Below are 21,892 nucleotides of genomic sequence, written 5' to 3'. Positions count from 1 at the left end.
TCAGTAGGAGCCTGGGAGAGAAGGCCTCAGTAGGTGCCTGAGATAGAAGGCCTCAGTAGGAGCCTGAGATAGAAGGCCTCAGTAGGAGCCTGAGATAGAAGGCCTCAGTAGGAGCCTGGGAGAGAAGGCCTCAGTAGGAGCCTGGGATAGAAGGCCTCAGTAGGAGCCTGGGAGAGAAGGCCTCAGTAGGAGCCTGGGATAGAAAGCTTTAGTTGCAGCCTGATATGAGAGGCCTGAGGGTGAATCCAGGACCTTAAGGTTTAGAGAACACCCTAGGAGAATTTGGGGGAAGGGACCCCATCTATGGAGCTTCTGTGTAATCATATTATTGCATCTGTTATAGCTTGCTCTAGTAACTAGTATAAGCAGTTCTAGGGCAACCTGTATAAGCAGTCCTGTGCTCCAGTAGGGACAGTGTCGGATCAGTTCATCAGGTGACACTAGAGTAGGAACTAGAGTAAGTACCTTTACCCCAATACGTAAGTGAGGGATCAGCTGAGTATTTAACACATATTCTAACAGTAAAGCAAAATTAGCAGGAAGGGATTCATTTGACAAAGAAATAAAATACATTCCAATTCTGACATTTTTATTTTTGTCTCTCTTAGAAAAACCGCCCCTGAAGTTCCTTATAATGTCGGGGTCTCTGATAGGATGAAAAAGATGACCAACCTTAATTATGTACCAGATACATTATCAAACCTGTACGGCTGGATGGCTCTACTGGTGGATAAGGAGACCTACACTATTTTATTCAACACATCTGATGGTCATGTTGGTCTGGATGTAAGTAATGTGAAAACCACACCCGTTATCCAGACAGCTCTAAATTACAGGAAGGCTGTCTCCCATAGACTCCATTTTAATCAAATAATTAAACAGTACATTGTAATTGATCCCAACTAAGATATCATAAATCCTTATAGAAGACAAATCAATTCTACTGGGTTTATTAAGGTTTAAAGTATATTTTATTAGACATAAAGCATGGAGATTCTGATTATGGAAAAATCCTTTATCTAGAAAACCCCCAGTCCCGAGCATTCTGGATAACAGGTCCCATACCTGTATAAGGTGTTGTCTTGGTCTTTGTACAGTAGCTTGCTTGTGTCTGTGAAGGAAGATGTAGAAACTGCTGTCTGCCCTTCTCTTAGTATTAAATATTAATTATTATTATAGGCACCATCTCTCCCAACTATACCTGCTATCCCACAGCCCCAGTCCCTTCCCAGAGGCTATTATCCCCCCACTGCTACTATAGGCACCATCTCTCCCTACTATACCTGCTATCCCACAGCCCCAGTCCCTTCCCAGAGGCTATTATCCCCCCACTGCTACTATAGGCACCATCTCTCCCTACTATACCTGCTATCCCACAGCCCCAGTCCCTTCCCAGAGGCTATTATCCCCCCACTGCTACTATAGGCACCATCTCTCCCTACTATACCTGCTATCCCACAGTCCCAGTCCCTTCCCAGAGGCTATTATCCCCCCACTGCTACTATAGGCACCATCTCTCCCTACTATACCTGCTATCCCACAGCCCCAGTCCCTTCCCAGAGGCTATTATCCCCCCACTGCTACTATAGGCACCATCTCTCCCTACTATACCTGCTATCCCACAGCCCCAGTCCCTTCCCAGAGGCTATTATCCCCCCACTGCTACAATAGGCACCATCTCTCCCTACTATACCTGCTATCCCACAGCCCCAGTCCCTTCCCAGAGGCTATTATCCCCCCACTGCTACTATAGGCACCATCTCTCCCTACTATACCTGCTATCCCACAGCCCCAGTCCCTTCCCAGAGGCTATTATCCCCCCCCACTGCTACTATAGGCACCATCTCTCCCTACTATACCTGCTATCCCACAGCCCCAGTCCCTTCCCAGAGGCTATTATCCCCCCCACTGCTACTATAGGCACCATCTCTCCCTACTATACCTGCTATCCCACAGCCCCAGTCCCTTCCCAGAGGCTATTATCCCCCCACTGTTACTATAGGCACCATCTCTCCCTACTATACCTGCTATCCCACAGCCCCAGTCCCTTCCCAGAGGCTATTATCCCCCCACTGCTACAATAGGCACCATCTCTCCCTACTATACCTGCTATCCCACAGCCCCAGTCCCTTCCCAGAGGCTATTATCCCCCACTGCTACTATAGGCACCATCTCTCCCTACTATACCTGCTATCCCACAGCCCCAGTCCCTTCCCAGAGGCTATTATCCCCCCACTGCTACTATAGGCACCATCTCTCCCTACTATACCTGCTATCCCACAGCCCCAGTCCCTTCCCAGAGGCTATTATCCCCCCACTGCTACTATAGGCACCATCTCTCCCTACTATACCTGCTATCCCACAGCCCCAGTCCCTTCCCAGAGGCTATTATCTCACTGCTACTATAGGCACCATCTCTCCCTTCTATACCTGCTATCCCACAGCCCCAGCCCCTTCCCAGAGGCTATTATCCCCCCACTGTTACTATAGGCACCATCTCTCCCTACTATACCTGCTATCCCACAGCCCCAGTCCCTTCCCAGAGGCTATTATCCCCCCACTGCTACAATAGGCACCATCTCTCCCTACTATACCTGCTATCCCACAGCCCCAGTCCCTTCCCAGAGGCTATTATCCCCCACTGCTACTATAGGCACCATCTCTCCCTACTATACCTGCTATCCCACAGCCCCAGTCCCTTCCCAGAGGCTATTATCCCCCCACTGCTACTATAGGCACCATCTCTCCCTACTATACCTGCTATCCCACAGCCCCAGTCCCTTCCCAGAGGCTATTATCCCCCCACTGCTACTATAGGCACCATCTCTCCCTACTATACCTGCTATCCCACAGCCCCAGTCCCTTCCCAGAGGCTATTATCTCACTGCTACTATAGGCACCATCTCTCCCTTCTATACCTGCTATCCCACAGCCCCAGTCCCTTCCCAGAGGCTATTATCCCCCCCACTGCTACTATAGGCACCATCTCTCCCTACTATACCTGCTATCCCACAGCCCCAGTCCCTTCCCAGAGGCTATTATCCCCCCACTGCTACTATAGACACCATCTCTCCCTACTATACCTGCTATCCCACAGCCCCAGTCCCTTCCCAGAGGCTATTATCCCCCCACTGCTACTATAGGCACCATCTCTCCCTACTATACCTGCTATCCCACAGCCCCAGTCCCTTCCCAGAGGCTATTATCCCCCCCACTGCTACTATAGGCACCATCTCTCCCTACTATACCTGCTATCCCACAGCCCCAGTCCCTTCCCAGAGGCTATTATCCCCCCACTGCTACAATAGGCACCATCTCTCCCTACTATACCTGCTATCCCACAGCCCCAGTCCCTTCCCAGAGGCTATTATCCCCCACTGCTACTATAGGCACCATCTCTCCCTACTATACCTGCTATCCCACAGCCCCAGTCCCTTCCCAGAGGCTATTATCCCCCCACTGCTACTATAGGCACCATCTCTCCCTACTATACCTGCTATCCCACAGCCCCAGTCCCTTCCCAGAGGCTATTATCCCCCCACTGCTACTATAGGCACCATCTCTCCCTTCTATACCTGCTATTCCCACAGCTCCAGTCCCTTCCCAGAGGCTATTACCCCCCACTGCTACTATAGGCACCATCTCTCCCTACTCTACCTGCTATCCCACAGCCCCAGTCCCTTCCCAGAGGCTATTATCCCCCCACTGCTACTATAGGCACCATCTCTCCCTACTATACCTGCTATCCCACAGCCCCAGTCCCTTCCCAGAGGCTATTATCCCACTGCTACTATAGGCACCATCTCTCCCTACTATACCTGCTATCCCACAGCCCCAGTCCCTTCCCAGAGGCTATTATCCCCCCACTGCTACTATAGGCACCATCTCTCCCTACTATACCTGCTATCCCACAGCCCCAGTCCCTTCCCAGAGGCTATTATCCCCCCACTGCTACTATAGGCACCATCTCTCTCTACTATACCTGCTATCCCACAGCCCCAGTCCCTTCCCAGAGGCTATTATCCCACTGCTACTATAGGCACCATCTCTCCCTACTATACCTGCTATCCCACAGCCCCAGTCCCTTCCCAGAGGCTATTATCCCCCCCCACTGCTACTATAGGCACCATCTCTCCCTACTATACCTGCTATCCCACAGCCCCAGTCCCTTCCCAGAGGCTATTATCCCCCCACTGCTACTATAGGCACCATCTCTCCCTACTATACCTGCTATCCCACAGCCCCAGTCCCTTCCCAGAGGCTATTATCCCCCCACTGCTACTATAGGCACCATCTCTCCCTACTATACCTGCTATCCCACAGCCCCAGTCCCTTCCCAGAGGCTATTATTAACCCTACTGCTACTGCAGACCCTGAGGAAGAATTACATATGTAGTGCATCATTGAGCTTTCCAACACTCTTTCCCTTTTTCCATTTACTGTTCCCTGTGCTTCGGGGTTGTTGCCCCAGTATGAAGTCATCTTTGTTTTATCTCTTACATCACCTTTTACTTTTTTAAAGTGGAAGAAGATACAATAAACTTCAGATGACACACATGTACCCTATTGCAGGTAATTTGCAGGGCCCCATACACGCAGGCACAGGAGACACACACACATAATCAATGTACAGTGGCTGACAAGTTGGATCAATACATGTGTGTTAATATTTTTCTGAAAAGACACATTGAACTGTGCCATCCATAGAGTTCAAGCATCACATCAATGTCATTTGTGACAGCTGTCAAGGACACTCGTTGTCCAGACACGAGATTTCCCATTAAATTAATACAAAATGTCAGCAGGGAGGTTGACATAGTTAAAGAGGACAAAGTCTTGCAGCAAATTTAGTTCCATGACTTCTAACTTGAGACGTATATCAAAAGTAAAGACAAAAGATATCCAGTCAAATGGCAACATCTGAAGTCGACGACGGTCTCGGCTGTGACAGCAAATTACAGCCAACAGCTGCTGCCCACCGCAAAGTCACAAAAACAAAGTTATGAAACTTCTGTATTAAATCCTGAATTTTCCAGTTCTTTTCATTTTAATTTTCCAAGATGAAGCTGAACGTGGATTCATAAAGTGACAACATAGATCCGAGCGCAGACAAGAAAGATAAAATATTTTGAACACACAGTAAAAAAAAAAACAAAAACCAAGAGGACCTCGCGCTTGAAGTTTAGAATTTAGAGCAACATACCCCTATGGCCCTGAGTTTATTAGCTGCCCAAAAGTTCATAACTGAACTTTGTATTGAAATTCCCAAAAGACGACAAAATGATTTTTCTAGATAGAAAACAGCGATATTGTTATATAGAGAAGTCATGAGAACAACTTGAGCAATAACGGGGGGAACGGAGAGATTGGAAAGTTTCCGAATTGGAAGTTATAAGAAGTTTGAAGGTACAGTATAGTTATATCAAATGACTGCGAGCTCAAGCAGCATTAAAGGGATTCTGTCTTGGTTTTTATGGGGTACTTTTTATTTCTACATTTGTTTACATAGCAAATAATTCACTCATTTTATTCGTGAACCAACAAATGTATTTGTAGCTGTAATATTGGTGTGTAGGTGCCATCTCAGTGCCTTGTGCCTGAGTCTGAGCTTTCAGCCAGCGCTACCCATTAGAACTGCTTTCAGCTAACCTATTGTTTCTCCTACTCCCATGTAACTGGAGGAGTCCCAAGCCGGACTTGGATTTCTTACTATTGAGTGCTATTCTGATACCTACTGGGAGCTGCTATCTTGCTCCCTTCCCATTGTTCTGCTGATCGGCTGCTGGGGGAGGGGGGGATATCACTCCAACTTGCAGCGCAGCAGTAAAGTGTGCCTGAGTCTGAGCTTTCAGCCAGCGCTACACATTAGAACTGCTTTCAGCTAACCTATTGTTTCTCCTACTCCCATGTAACTGGAGGAGTCCCAAGCCGGACTTGGATTTCTTACTATTGAGTGCTATTCTGATACCTACTGGGAGCTGCTATCTTGCTCCCTTCCCATTGTTCTGCTGATCGGCTGCTGGGGGGGGGGGGGGGGGGATATCACTCCAACTTGCAGCGCAGCAGTAAAGTGTGCCTGAGTCTGAGCTTTCAGCCAGCGCTACACATTAGAACTGCTTTCAGCTAACCTATTGTTTCTCCTACTCCCATGTAACTGGAGGAGTCCCAAGCCTGACTTGGGTTTCTTACTATTGAGTGCTATTCTGATACCTACTGGGAGCTGCTATCTTGCTCCCTTCCCATTGTTCTGCTGATCGACACAAATCCATAATCTTGTGTAGGAGCATGAGTATAATCCAGTTAAGCCTGGAGTATCAAGAATTAAACCTTGCATAGGTGGTCTGTAGTAGGAGTTAACCTAAAAACAGGTGACTGTTCTAAACCAGATTGTCTTTGGCTCAGAGGCGTTCCTTGCCCCTTGACTGCCCTATGATGCAGCCCCCTCCTCGCAACTCACACTTACCTTTCCATCCATAGTAACTTGTCACCCCTGGTAACTATTTTTTGTAGAAAAATCACCACCAATAATGGTTTGGAGGGGGATAGCAATGTATCATTGTTTTAATACTATAATTCATAGGATTTTTATATGGGTGTTTTTTTGGTTTTTTTTAGTATTCAGTTACTTTTGACAACTTTGGACCAGGAAATTATATCATGGTGGAACACAAGAACCTGCCAAGTCTTACAAACATTTCCATCATGTGTGGCTCCAAGCCGGGCAAACCCCTTCAGAGTCTGCCTTCTCCAACGAGAAACAATGGATGTGACTGGTTCTTTAATAACAGCTCGGAGTCATTAACCTACCTGGGTAAGTTATAACCTACCTGGTATCTATCCATCAATCTATCTATCTTTACTTGAATGAGTGGTTTGAGCCAGGGCCCAAACTAGAGGTAAGCAGAAGAGGTATGTGCCTAGGGTGCAATGGTGGGACACTAGGTTTGTACCTGTTTCCTTCTGCCTACCCCTTATCTGGGCCCTCATCCCCCAACTGCAGAGAAGCAACAGCCCCAACTGTTTTAAATGCCCCACGGTGACATTGGTCAGGCCTCTTCTGGGCCCCCATACCCCTCTGAAGGAAGGTTTTGTATTGTGTAATTAATCAGTCATTCATCTCTTTCTAATGCCACATCTGCTCTGGCCTATTGAATGAAGGTGCACACTGCCATCTTCTGGCTGAAAGTGGTAATATAGCTCTCTGTCTTGGTGCTTTAATAGCCCCTGGGCTTTATTAAGAGTATAGTATAGAATGTGTACATGTTTATGGTAAAATGAAGAACATCTCCTTAATTTGTCTTCAGAATATCCCTTCCCGGAGCTCTTAAAATAATTACAGATATATAAACATTGGGGTAACAGTCACCCTGCTATAGTTCCAGGGGTACCCAGGGCACAAATAAGCACTCACCCCAAATCCCCCCCTAACTGGCCTTCAGGCTGGGCCCCCTTAGCCCATAACAAGGTTACAGATATATATAAACATTGGGGTAACAGTCACCCTGCTATAGTTCCAGGGGTACCCAGGGCACAAATAAGCACTCACCCCAAATCCCCCCCTAACTGGCCTTCAGGCTGGGCCCCCTTAGCCCATAACAAGGTTACAGATATATAGAAACATTGGGGTAACAGTCACCCCGCTATAGTTCCAGGGGTACCCAGGGCACAAATAAGCACTCACCCCAAATCCCCCCTTAACTGGCCTTCAGGCTGGGCCCCCTTAGCCCATAACAAGGTTACAGATATATAGAAAACATTGGGGTAACAGTCACCCCGCTATAGTTCCAGGGGTACCCAGGGCACAAATAAGCACTCACCCCAAATCCCCCCTTAACTGGCCTTCAGGCTGGGCCCCCTTCGCCCATAACAAGGTTACAGATATATAGAAAACATTGGGGTAACAGTCACCCCGCTATAGTTCCAGGGGTACCCAGGGCACAAATAAGCACTCACCCCAAATCCCCCCTAACTGGCCTTCAGGCTGGGCCCCCTTAGCCCATAACAAGGTAACAGATATATAGAAACATTGGGGTAACAGTCACCCTGCTATAGTTCCAGGGGTACCCAGGGCACAAATAAGCACTCACCCCAAATCCCCCCCTAACTGGCCTTCAGGCTGGGCCCCCTTAGCCCATAACAAGGTTACAGATATATAGAAACATTGGGGTAACAGTCACCCTGCTATAGTTCCAGGGGTACCCAGGGCACAAATAAGCACTCACCCCAAATCCCCCCCTAACTGGCCTTCAGGCTGGGCTCCCTTAGCCCATAACAAGGTTACAGATATATAGAAACATTGGGGTAACAGTCACCCTGCTATAGTTCCAGGGGTACCCAGGGCACAAATAAGCACTCACCCCAAATCCCCCCCTAACTGGCCTTCAGGCTGGGCCCCCTTAGCCCATAACAAGGTTACAGATATATAGAAACATTGGGGTAACAGTCACCCTGCTATAGTTCCAGGGGTACCCAGGGCACAAATAAGCACTCACCCCAAATCCCCCCCTAACTGGCCTTCAGGCTGGGCCCCCTTAGCCCATAACAAGGTTACAGATATATAGAAACATTGGGGTAACAGTCACCCTGCTATAGTTCCAGGGGTACCCAGGGCACAAATAAGCACTCACCCCAAATCCCCCCTAACTGGCCTTCAGGCTGGGCCCCTTAGCCCATAACAAGGTTACAGATATATAGAAACATTGGGGTAACAGTCACCCTGCTATAGTTCCAGGGGTACCCAGGGCACAAATAAGCACTCACCCCAAATCCCCCCTAACTGGCCTTCAGGCTGGGCCCCCTTAGCCCATAACAAGGTTACAGATATATAGAAACATTGGGGTAACAGTCACCCTGCTATAGTTCCAGGGGTACCCAGGGCACAAATAAGCACTCACCCCAAATCCCCCCCTAACTGGCCTTCAGGCTGGGCCCCCTTAGCCCATAACAAGGTTACAGATATATAGAAACATTGGGGTAACAGTCACCCTGCTATAGTTCCAGGGGTACCCAGGGCACAAATAAGCACTCACCCCAAATCCCCCCTAACTGGCCTTCAGGCTGGGCCCCCTTAGCCCATAACAAGGTTACAGATATATAGAAACATTGGGGTAACAGTCACCCTGCTATAGTTCCAGGGGTACCCAGGGCACAAATAAGCACTCACCCCAAATCCCCCCCTAACTGGCCTTCAGGCTGGGCCCCCTTAGCCCATAACAAGGTTACAGATATATAGAAACATTGGGGTAACAGTCACCCTGCTATAGTTCCAGGGGTACCCAGGGCACAAATAAGCACTCACCCCAAATCCCCCCCAACTGGCCTTCAGGCTGGGCCCCCTTAGCTTTTTTATTTGCCATTTGCATTATGTTATTTCTGCTGATTTTGTATGTGAAACTCTAAAATTTGCACATTTTTTTCCTTATGTTTGTTCCCAAATTACAATTATAAAACATAATGTTTAAATGATAATTTTTAGCTTTTATGGCACCTACACAGGGCCCAGACGGACACGCCGTACATGTAACCGTATCTGGGCACGGTGACGCTATGGGTAGTTAGCCGGTACGCGCTGTGCTGAATAGCCAGTCTTGCTGAATTGTTAAGGAGGCTGGTTGAGTTGTACTTCCCTTCTATCCCATTTAGCTGTCCCTTTACTGACATTTATCTCATTGTTAAACTCAAGCACTCCCCCTGGGACCATGAAAGGTAAACGACAAAAGGAAAGAGATGTTGGTCAGGGACACAGAAGGCGGAATTAAGCACACAAGCAAAGCCGTCCTTATGCTCTCTATAAACAGCCATTATGTGCCCTTAATGGGATAATTCCCCACTTCTCGGCGTGTTAGTTTTATTCAACGACCCTCGCCTCCTCGTGACACGTCCCCACTTACTGAGTCGCCAAGCGTAAGAGGGAAGCGCCTGTTTCATTAGGGAGCCTTTCACATAACATATGTTATGGCCGCCGTACGCTCCACGCAATGAAATCGTTACAAATGGAGTTAAAATAATGGCGACGGTTATGGCCGTGACCAACTGGAAACAGAGGAATTCAGTGATATTTGTGGATTAGTATAAGAGATGTAAAAAAGGAAAAAGGGAATCATTTAAACATGAAATAACCCCAATAGGGCTGTTCTGCCCCAATAAGGGGTAATTATATCTTAGTTGGGATCAAGTACAGGTACTGTTTTATTATTACAGAGAAAAGGGAATCATTTAACCATTAAATAAACCCAATAGGGCTGTTCTGCCCCCAATAAGGGGTAATTATATCTTAGTTGGGATCAAGTACAGGTACTGTTTTATTATTACAGAGAAAAGGGAATCATTTAACCATTAAATAAACCCAATAGGGCTGTTCTGCCCCCAATAAGGGGTAATTATATCTTAGTTGGGATCAAGTACAGGTACTGTTTTATTATTACAGAGAAAAGGGAATCATTTAACCATTAAATAAACCCAATAGGGCTGTTCTGCCCCCAATAAGGGGTAATTATATCTTAGTTGGGATCAAGTACAGGTACTGTTTTATTATTACAGAGAAAAGGGAATCATTTAACCATGAAATAAACCCAATAGGGCTGTTCTGCCCCAATAAGGGGTAATTATATCTTAGTTGGAATCAAGTACAGGTACTGTTTTATTATTACAGAGAAAAGGGAATCATTTAACCATTAAATAAACCCAATAGGGCTGTTCTGCCCCCAATAAGGGGTAATTATATCTTAGTTGGGATCAAGCACAGGTACTGTCTATTGGAGATGGCCTTTCCATAATTCGAAGCTTTCTGGATAACGGGTTTCCGAATAAGGGGTCCGATACCTTAACCACAAGGTTTTATTATTACAGATAAAATGCAAACCAGTTAAAAATGAAGAATTGTTTAAATATGGAAAACTGTACTGGTGTATTTTGATTCTTTTTGGATAATGGTTTTCTGGATAATGTATCCTATGCCTGTGAGCGTGTATATATATATATATATATATATATATAAGCTGTTATTTAGCTTTCTCTTTATACATGCTATGGCTGCGTAATTATTTTTTTTAAATGAAACCTCAGCGTTGTAGTGAGCAGAACAATGAAACACAATTAAAAGGAAAGGGGGGATGAAATACCTCGATCCAATAAGATCATCCGGAATCTTTTTTCTTTAAACAAGGGGTAAAAAAAATGAATATTAATAACCATATTTGAATTCATTCCCATCTCCCCCCCCCACCCACCCTTGGTGTTTTTCAATTCTCCCTCCTTATTTTTAGTTACATTAAAGGCTGTGATATAATTAGTCGGCCAAGTAATCCAGTTTACAAGCTCCGTCGGACGCGGGAGCTGCCACTCACGCTGCAAGCCCCAGGCCCCACTTTTGAGTTGGGTTGTCCATGTGACTCTGTTTCCATGGCTACCGGCTACATCTGCTGACACCCCGCACTCTATTTACTGCTTAATTAAGAATTTCACGCTCGGCCCTTATCGGCCTCGGAGAACAAGAAGTGAACTGTTTGAGGAATTCTGCTTTTGGGATACAAGGAACGTCTTCCCCCCCCCCCACCCCTTAGACCTGACAATTCTTTCTATGACCCCTCTTGGCAATTGATCTGCCACCCTTCCATCAAAAAAAACCACGAAATGGGCCAGGGATAATGAGCATGGCGCATATCAAAAGAAGGACGTTTGCTCGAAAGTGCTGTAAGGGCCTACGAGCCTCCATGACTTCAAAAAGAAAGATGGTGCGCCTTGTCAGCGGGCGGATAAAGGATCATTTGTTTCACGTTTGACTTATGCAAAGGGTCTGGTATGTCAGAGTTCCGCCTCGCAGACGCAAGTTCTTCTCTCCTGCTCCATGCGTCAGCAGTTAGGCAGCTGGGCCTCCAAAAAGAACATCAGTCAAAGCGTATAATCACTTGACTCCATGTTAACAAAGGACACTTGTAGGGGGGCGGCCGGGAGGAGGTCGGCACGACAATAGGAACACAATTATTGCAGCTGCTGGGAGGGCTATAATTCTTCATTTGAAAGCCACAGACCTCATGAGCGAAAGGGGAAATGGGAGTTTATTATTTATATTGGGAATGTTTCAGGAGCGCAGGGCCGCGCCGGTAGGGAGCCAGCATCTGCTCGCGTGGAGGCTCCATCCTTGCACATTCTGCCAGGGGTTAACTTACTTCTGACCTCCGCCTTTTGTGCGCTTGAAAGGCTTTTTCAGGGGGACACTGTTAAATAGTAGCAGGGGCATATTAAAGCGCTAACGAATGGTTATAAATTCATATCAGATGCTCTTGCATTGACAAGTCTGCTGCTGAATTCACATCGCCTTTGTACGGGGGGCGAGAGAGGAGGCAGCTGAGCCGGAGAGCATCAATGGCACTTTATGTTGGGCATCTGATGCGCCGGAACCGGCTTCCCTCCCTCCGAGGGGCACACAGGGGCGGTGTAGAACTGAAAGTGTGCACTTTAAATGAATCGAACAAATATTTAAATACAAACATAGACAGGTATGGGATCTATTATCCGGAAACCCGTTATCCAGAAAGCTCGGAAATGGAAAATGCCATCTAATGCACAGTCATATTAGAGCAAATAATTTCCTTTTATAAGGCCGGTTAAATAAAATAATACTTGGCACCAGGTAGGTATAGCCAGTATTTCCCAAGGTTATTACAGAGGGTGGAAGTATAGCCAGTATTACCCAGGGTAATTACAGAGGGGGTAGGTATAGCCAGTATTACCCAGGGTAATTACAGAGGGGGTAGGTATAGCCAGTATTACCCAGGGTAATTACAGAGGGGGTAGGTATAGCCAGTATTGCCCAAGGTAATTACAGAGGGGGTAGGTATAGCCAGTATTGCCCAAGGTTATTACAGAGGGGGTAGGTATAGCCAGTATTGCCCAGGGTAATTACAGAGGGGGTAGGTATAGCCAATATTGCCCAGGGTAATTACAGAGGGTGTAGGTATAGCCAGTATTGCCCAGGGTAATTACAGAGGGGGTAGATATAGCCAATATTGCCCAGGGTAATTACAGAGGGTATAGGTATAGCCAGTATTGCCCAGGGTAATTACAGAGGGGGTAGATATAGCCAATATTGCCCAGGGTAATTACAGAGGGTATAGGTATAGCCAGTATTGCCCAGGGTAATTACAGAGGGGGTAGGTATAGCCAGTATTGCCCAGGGTAAATACAGAGGGGGTAGGTATAGCCAATATTGCCCAGGGTAATTACAGAGAGGGTAGGTAAACCCAATCCTATTGGGTTTATTTCATGGTTAAATGATTCCCTTTTCTCTGTAATAATAAAACAGTACCTGTACTTGATCCCAACTAAGATATAATTACCCCTTATTGGGGCAGAACAGCCCTATTGGGTTTATTTCATGGTTACATGATTCCCTTTTCTCTGTAATAATAAAACAGTACCTGTACTTGATCCCAACTAAGATATAATTACCCCTTATTGGGGGCAGAACAGCCCTATTGGGTTTATTTCATGGTTACATGATTCCCTTTTCTCTGTAATAATAAAACAGTACCTGTACTTGATCCCAACTAAGATATAATTACCCCTTATTGGGGCAGAACAGCCCTATTGGGTTTATTTAATGGTTAAATGATTCCCTTTTCTCTGTAATAATAAAACAGTACCTGTACTTGATCCCAACTAAGATATAATTACCCCTTATTGGGGGCAGAACAGCCCTATTGGGTTTATTTAATGGTTAAATGATTCCCTTTTCTCTGTAATAATAAAACAGTACCTGTACTTGATCCCAACTAAGATATAATTACCCCTTATTGGGGGCAAAACAGCCCTATTGGGTCTAATTAATGTTTTATTGATTTTTTAGTAGACTTAAGGTATGGAGATCAAAATTACAGGAAGACCCCTTATCCGGACTACCCTTGGTCCAGAGCATTCTGGATAAGGGGTCCTATACCTGTAATATGTGCTGTGTGAACTTTAGAAATGCCCACCACTGTATTTAATTACATAACCCCAATTGTGTCCCTACATAGGCAGATATTGCCTGCAGATTTGGTTCCACAGATGAACAGCCCTTGTATAGAGCCAACATTATTTAGAGAATATCTATGGCCCATCATATTTCATGGATCTACAACTCCCAGGATCTCACCCACAGCCAATATCTATAATGGGTGCCAATTGTTGTAGTTGCTGTTCATCTGTAAGGGCCACAGGTTCCACAACTACACCTGAACTGGGCTCCTAAATGCCTTGTATAATTAGTTTATGCTCCAGTTGGGGCTGTTCCAATACAGGTATAGGACCCGTTATCCAGAATGCTCGGGACCAAGGGTATTCCAGATAAGAGGTCTTTCCGTAATTTGGATCTCCATACCTTAAGTCTACTAAAAAAACAATAGAACATTAATCAAACCCAATAGGACTGTTCTGCCCCCAATAAGGGGTAATTATATCTTAGTTGGGATCAAGTACAGGTACTGTTTTATTATTACAGAGAAAAGGGGATCATTTAACCATTAAATAAACCCAATAGGGCTGTTCTGCCCCCAATAAGGGGTAATTATATCTTAGTTGGGATCAAGTACAGTTACTGTTTTATTATTACAGAGAAAAGGGAATCATTTAACCATTAAATAAACCCAATAGGGCTGTTCTGCCCCAATAAGGGGTAATTATATCTTAGTTGGGATCAAGTACAGGTACTGTTTTATTATTACAGAGAAAAGGGAATCATTTAACCATTAAATAAACCCAATAGGGCTGTTCTGCCCCCAATAAGGGGTAATTATATCTTAGTTGGGATCAAGTACAGGTACTGTTTTATTATTACAGAGAAAAGGGAATCATTTAACCATTAAATAAACCCAATAGGGCTGTTCTGCCCCCAATAAGGGGTAATTATATCTTAGTTGGGATCAAGTACAGTTACTGTTTTATTATTACAGAGAAAAGGGAATCATTTAACCATGAAATAAACCCAATAGGGCTGTTCTGCCCCCAATAACGGGTAATTATATCCCATACCTGTACTTGGTACAGCAGGGAATCAGTTTGACTGTCAGTGGGAGTCTGAGAGTTGTAGTTCAATAACAGCGGGAGGGATTTAGAACAGAAATGTACAAACCCAAAATTTAGCCATTTCCACTTTTATGAAAGACATTTCTTTTTTGGGCCCAGCTCAGTAGATGGGGCAAAGGACAACCCCACCCTCAATGTATGTAAACACTAAGCTGAATGGAAGTCCCACAGAGGGCCGTGTTTGTACATGTATGGGGGGCACATTGTCAGGGCAGTAGAACAGCATCGTTCCTTTATGAGTATTTGTTCAGTTGGACATGGGCACCCATGCGCGCACAGCCTCGGGGAAGGGAGCTACGAGTATAGATTTTCAGTCATAACCGCAACCGTCAAATTCTAAAAGTATAAAACAGGAATTTCCAATGTCGTATTGATACAAGGGGAGTCAGAATATCATGGGTTAATGCTACATGAACCGAACGCGTGGAAACAAGAAAGTGGGGCAATGCAATCATTTACAGACGGCCGTAGCCATTGTGGTCTCTTCTCCCCTTCTAATGACCCTGAAGAAGTCCTTGGCCAATGCGAGTGTTCTGGCTCTGAGTGCTGGACACGCTGGGGGGCAATGTATTCATTTTTGTATTTGTTTGTTTTTTTAACTCATTCAAGTTTTTTTTTTACTTGATCACTAGCGTATTAAAAAAAAAATTGGAATCTTGATCGCGAGGTTGGCAAGTTTTTGAGCCAGATTTTTTTTCAATTCTTGAAAAATTTAGTTCAGAAAACTAAAAAAAAAATGTTTTTTTGGTGATTTATCTAAAAAGAACCTCAATCAAGTTTTGTTTTTGTGACCCGCGTCCCGCACCCATTTTTTTTCTTGATCACTAACAAATTTAAAAAAAATCAGATCTTGATCGCCAGATTTTCGCTGCCAAATTTTTGTAAGATTTTGTTTCAATTGATGTCTTGAACAATTCAGTTCAGAAAACTCAAATTGGAGAAACAAATGTTTTTGCAGTGATTTATAGCGCTGAGCGAATCTGTCCTGTTTCGCTTTGCCGGAAAATTCGCAAATCTTTTCAAAGACGAATACATTTGACGCGCAAAAATTCTTTAGACGCTCTCGACAATTCTTTTGACACGAGTAACAATCTGTGGACACACGTTTCCGTGAAAAAGAACACCAATGGCGAAACACGGAGATTCGCCACAAATCCATGCCTACCAAATTTTTTTTCCCATCACTAGTGATGGGGAAATCTGTTCCATTTTGTTTCGCCGAAAAATTAACGAAACAACGCAAAACGTCGAAACATCCGCAAAAACGCATTTCTCGTGCAACTTATTTATCGCCCGTTTCTTTTTTTGCCGCCCACGTCAGTTTTTGTGTTGCCCGCGTTGTTCTTTTGTTGCCCATGTCCCATTTTGACAGGACCGTGATTTTTTTTTTTTTTCTAAATTCGTGAATCTTTCAAAAGAGCTGCGAAACGGCGAAAAATTTGTGAAACAGCGAAAATGTTGTGCGACAAAAAAAATTGTCGACCGGGGCTATTATTTTGTCGCGCGGCTATTGTTTTGTCACCCGCGGCTATTATTTTGTCGCCCACGGCTATTATTTTGTCGCCCGCGGCTATTATTTCGTCGCGCGGCTATTCTTTTGACACCCGCGACTATTCTTTTTTTGACGCCGGCGACAATTTTTGGATGTGCTGCGAATTTTTCCATCCGTTTCGCGAAACAATCCGCCAATGGCGAAACGCTTAAATTCGCCGCGAATCCATGCCTGGCAAAACATTTCGCCCATCACTATTCACCAATGGCAAAATGCGGAAATTCACTGAGAATCCATGTCGGGCAATAAATTCGCTAGTGATTTATCTTCATTTCAAGGTTAACCAAAAACAAAAAAAACTCAATCAAGTTCTTTTTTCCTGATCACAGACATTTTTTTACTTTATCAGTAGCAAAAAAAAATCTATTTTTGTCAGGTTTTTGTACCACATTTTTTCATTTAAATTTCCAAGATTTTTTTTTTCAATTGATGTCTCAACAAATTTAGTTTAAAAAACAGACTTTCGTGATATAATCTTCTTTTTTTAGTGATTTAGCTTGAATGTTTGAACCAAATACAAAAACATAACCAAGTTTATTCTTTTATGATCACATTGTTTATCTTGATCACTAACATGGTCTAAAAAATCAGATCTAGAATGTATTTTTACAGTGTTTTCTATTGAATTGAAATACTTTTATTTTTACATTTTTAATTTTGTTCTTTATTACGTCACATAGACCCAAGGTATATAGCCCCTCCCTAGACCAACAAGGTTGATGTCAGTCATATATATATATATATATATATATATATTAATTTAGGCCACACATAGTTAGATCTCTGTGCTACTCTGTACCCCAGCTGATGATTTAGTTCATTGGTCAGAAATATTTTTCATTTTGACTTATTGGCACTGTATCCCCCATGTTCCCTTCTGCTGCATGTTGCTTAGTACTACTTTTTGGATAATACATTTATCTGGTTATAACAGGCCCAGGTTTGAACCTTATGGCAGCCAACATCTCATATATCTTCTATCTTTTAACCAAGGAATAGGTATGTTAACCTGAATGGGGTAAATAACAAAAACGTATCTGTTGAATGGGGCAAATGGATCCAATCAGCTGCCAAGACAAGCCAACCACTATCATTATCATTATATAGTTACTCAGCACTTTACAATAATTCAAAGAGTTATAGAGTAAAGATAAAATAGGGTCCTGCTCACAAAAGCTTACAATCTAAATTATAACTTTAAAAACAATTGTCTAATTTCCAAATTTCTATGGTATTCATTTTAGGACAGAGCTTGTTGCTTATCTCTATATAATATACTATGATCTCAGCGAGATGTCATGTATCGCTCAATGTTCCGCTCATTGGATGGATTGCAGTAAGTTTCAGAACTCCATATCCTACATAAGATTTTGGCAAGGGAAAAATATCTTTATGCTGTACCACAAGAGGGCGCTAGAGTGTGGCAGTTGCACAATATACGCCCGTCTTAAAAGCCTGAAGCAATTGTAGCTTCAGGCACATGTCGCCTTAGGCAATAACAAAACGAGACCAAGTGAACCAATTTCCCTCTTTATTCCCAAGAAACCAAGTAAATCCAACTGGCAGATTCAGTGGAGTGATAGGAAGATACTTGGGATAAGCCGCCTCCCTTTGTATTCCAAAGATTGTTTATTTAATTAGGCTAGTCATAGATGCTACTGGGGACAAAGTTTGTATTTAATAAGCCAATAGGATGTAGGCTTCCCATGTCTCATTGTAGATGGTCACACATGGGCCAACGTTGGGTTGTTGTCTTTCAGCTCATGGGGTTGGCCATATGACATTACATGGTCCTACTACATGGACATGAAAAGTGTGGACCCCTGTGCAAATAAGTTCTGATGGGAGGTTTTGGCCGTCCAGATGTTTAAACAAGATGGAGACTCAAATGGATTTCCTTGTAAGCCTCACAATAAGATATGGATAGGAGACCACTATGGAGAAACCCCCGAGTATCAGTCGGATATTCCTAGAGTGAATAGAAGCAGAGGGCTTGCGATTCTATATGCTCATCATGTGTGCCGATTGCATGATGCATGACGTTATTACACGCCCAATATAATTACACGCTGGATCTGAGTGCCTAATCCTTCAAAGGCATAGCTTGATAGCACAAATCATATCATTAGGTCATCAACTGTGGGAGACAAAGACAAATCTGATGTCATGGGACATAATCACATTATCATTATTAATCTCTTTCATCTGCCCATGTCCCAAGTTGGATTTCTCCTAATAGTCTCCCAATATTTCCACTACAGAGTTAAGTGTCTTTGGGGGGGTTCTGGGAGCATAAAGGTCATTATAAATGATATTAGAGAGCTGTCACTAGAAATAACCACTTAAAGTGGAAGTCTTTGGACTTTTCAACAGCCCAGTTGGGCCCCTTAGCTCACAAAGTAATGTTAAAAAACGATGTATTGATCGAAATTAATATCAATCATTGGTCAAGTATTCAGGATTCATTGTCTTTGCCCAGGTAAATGGACAGTTGCTCTGGGATGTCTAATACCATAGAACAGCGTTGTTGACTGGTGTGCCGTAGGCAGGGCCGCAATTTTTACTTTCAAAGGGGGCCCGGCGATGCTACAGTTTTTCTTAGTAGCTCGGGCCCTTTAATAAAATCCGGGCCCTGTCATTGGTTGCGCCCCGTGTGTATGGGTGACGTCAGTACGCACGGGGCGCAACCTTATAAAAGGGCCTGTGTGCGGTCGCGTGTAGGCAGAAGTGCAGAGGCGGCGCGCCTGAGGGATACGAAGATGCTGCTGAAGCCACCGGAGAAGCCGCCGAAGAGCAGAAGTAAAATGCTGCTGGGCACCAATGTATTAGGGGGGGCCACGGGGCACACTGACTTATGGGGGCACTGCTGCTGGGCACCAATGTACTAGGGGGACTGGCTCTTGGCACCAATGTACTGGGGGGCACTGCTGCTGGGTAACAATGTACTAGGGGGGCTGGCTCTTGGCACCAATGTACTGGGGGGCACTGCTGCTGGGCACCAATGTACTAGGGGGGCACTGCTCTTGGCACCAATGTACTAGGGGGGCACTGCTCTTGGCACCAATGTACTAGGGGGGCACTGCTGCTGGGCACAGAGTTAAATTTTTTAACATTTTCTAATGGTGGTGTGCCTCGTGATTTTTTTTCATGAAACAAGTGTGCCTTTGCCCAAAAAAGGTTGAAAAACACTGCCATAGAAGGATATAAGCAATGATAAGTAGATACTGGACCCAGTTTCCTAAAAATGTAGATGTGATTGTTAAAATTTGATAGATTTGGGGTAATAAATTCCTTAATTATTATTCATTGGGGTAACAGCCACCCTGCTATAGTTCCAGGGGTACCCAGGGCACAAATAAGCACTCACCCCAAATCCCCCCCTAACTGGCCTTCAGGCTGGGCCCCCTTAGCCCATAACAAGGTTACAGATATATAGAAACATTGGGGTAACAGTCACCCTGCTATAGTTCCAGGGGTACCCAGGGCACAAATAAGCACTCACCCCAAATCCCCCCTAACTGGCCTTCAGGCTGGGCCCCCTTAGCCCATAACAAGGTTACAGATATATAGAAACATTGGGGTAACAGTCACCCTGCTATAGTTCCAGGGGTACCCAGGGCACAAATAAGCACTCACCCCAAATCCCCCCCTAACTGGCCTTCAGGCTGGGCCCCCTTAGCCCATAACAAGGTTACAGATATATAGAAACATTGGGGTAACAGTCACCCCGCTATAGTTCCAGGGGTACCCAGGGCACAAATAAGCACTCACCCCAAATCTCCCCCTAACTGGCCTTCAGGCTGGGCCCCCTTAGCCCATAACAAGGTTACAGATATATAGAAACATTGGGGTCACAGTCACCCTGCTATAGTTCCAGGGGTACCCAGGGCACAAATAAGCACTCACCCCAAATCCCCCCCTAACTGGCCTTCAGGCTGGGCCCCCTTAGCCCATAACAAGGTTACAGATATATAGAAACATTGGGGTAACAGTCACCCTGCTATAGTTCCAGGGGTACCCAGGGCACAAATTAGCACTCACCCCAAATCTCCCCCTAACTGGCCTTCAGGCTGGGCCCCCTTAGCCCATAACAAGGTTACAGATATATAGAAACATTGGGGTCACAGTCACCCTGCTATAGTTCCAGGGGTACCCAGGGCACAAATAAGCACTCACCCCAAATCCCCCCCTAACTGGCCTTCAGGCTGGGCCCCCTTAGCCCATAACAAGGTTACAGATATATAGAAACATTGGGGTAACAGTCACCCTGCTATAGTTCCAGGGGTACCCAGGGCACAGATAAGCACTCACCCCAAATCCCCCCCTAACTGGCCTTCAGGCTGGGCCCCCTTAGCCCATAACAAGGTTACAGATATATAGAAACATTGGGGTAACAGTCACCCTGCTATAGTTCCAGGGGTACCCAGGGCACAGATAAGCACTCACCCCAAATCCCCCCTAACTGGCCTTCAGGCTGGGCCCCCTTAGCCCATAACAAGGTTACAGATATATAGAAACATTGGGGTAACAGTCACCCTGCTATAGTTCCAGGGGTACCCAGGGCACAGATAAGCACTCACCCCAAATCCCCCCCTAACTGGCCTTCAGGCTGGGCCCCCTTAGCTCATAACAAGGTTACAGATACTGTATATAGAAACATTGGGGTAACAGTCACCCTGCTATAGTTCCAGGGGTACCCAGGGCACAAATAAGCACTCACCCCAAATCCCCTCCTAACTGGCCTTCAGGCTGGGCCCCCTTAGCCCATAACAAGGTTACAGATATATAGAAACATTGGGGTAACAGTCACCCTGCTATAGTTCCAGGGGTACCCAGGGCACAAATAAGCACTCACCCCAAATCCCCCCCTAACTGGCCTTCAGGCTGGGCCCCCTTAGCCCATAACAAGGTTACAGATATATAGAAACATTGGGGTAACAGTCACCCTGCTATAGTTCCAGGGGTACCCAGGGCACAAATAAGCACTCACCCCAAATCCCCCCCTAACTGGCCTTCAGGCTGGGCCCCCTTAGCCCATAACAAGGTTACAGATATATAGAAACATTGGGGTAACAGTCACCCTGCTATAGTTCCAGGGGTACCCAGGGTACAAATAAGCACTCACCCCAAATCCCCCCCTAACTGGCCTTCAGGCTGGGCCCCCTTAGCCCATAACAAGGTTACAGATACAGTATATAGAAACATTGGGGTAACTGTCACCCTGCTGTAGTTCAATAGGAGCTGGGTGCAGAAGGCCTCAGTAAGTAGAAGCCAGGA

The 21,892-nt window shown here is 45.2% G+C and overlaps 1 protein-coding gene across 1 annotated transcript in view; it reads left to right on the top strand.

Annotated features, from left to right (window-relative positions):
* pkhd1 (PKHD1, fibrocystin/polyductin) overlaps nucleotides 1-21,892 on the top strand; it is a 301,224-nt gene that overhangs the window by 151,410 nt on the left and 127,922 nt on the right. The window contains exons 48-49 of the mRNA XM_002933603.4: nucleotides 609-786; nucleotides 6,616-6,811. Of these exons, the coding sequence (XP_002933649.4) occupies nucleotides 609-786; nucleotides 6,616-6,811 (374 nt within the window). The remainder of the gene's footprint in view (nucleotides 1-608; nucleotides 787-6,615; nucleotides 6,812-21,892) is intronic.

The sequence above is a fragment of the Xenopus tropicalis genome, chromosome 5 (assembly GCF_000004195.4).
Source record: "Xenopus tropicalis strain Nigerian chromosome 5, UCB_Xtro_10.0, whole genome shotgun sequence".
NCBI lineage: Eukaryota > Metazoa > Chordata > Amphibia > Anura > Pipidae > Xenopus > Xenopus tropicalis.
This window is presented reverse-complemented; position numbering and strand designations above follow the sequence as displayed.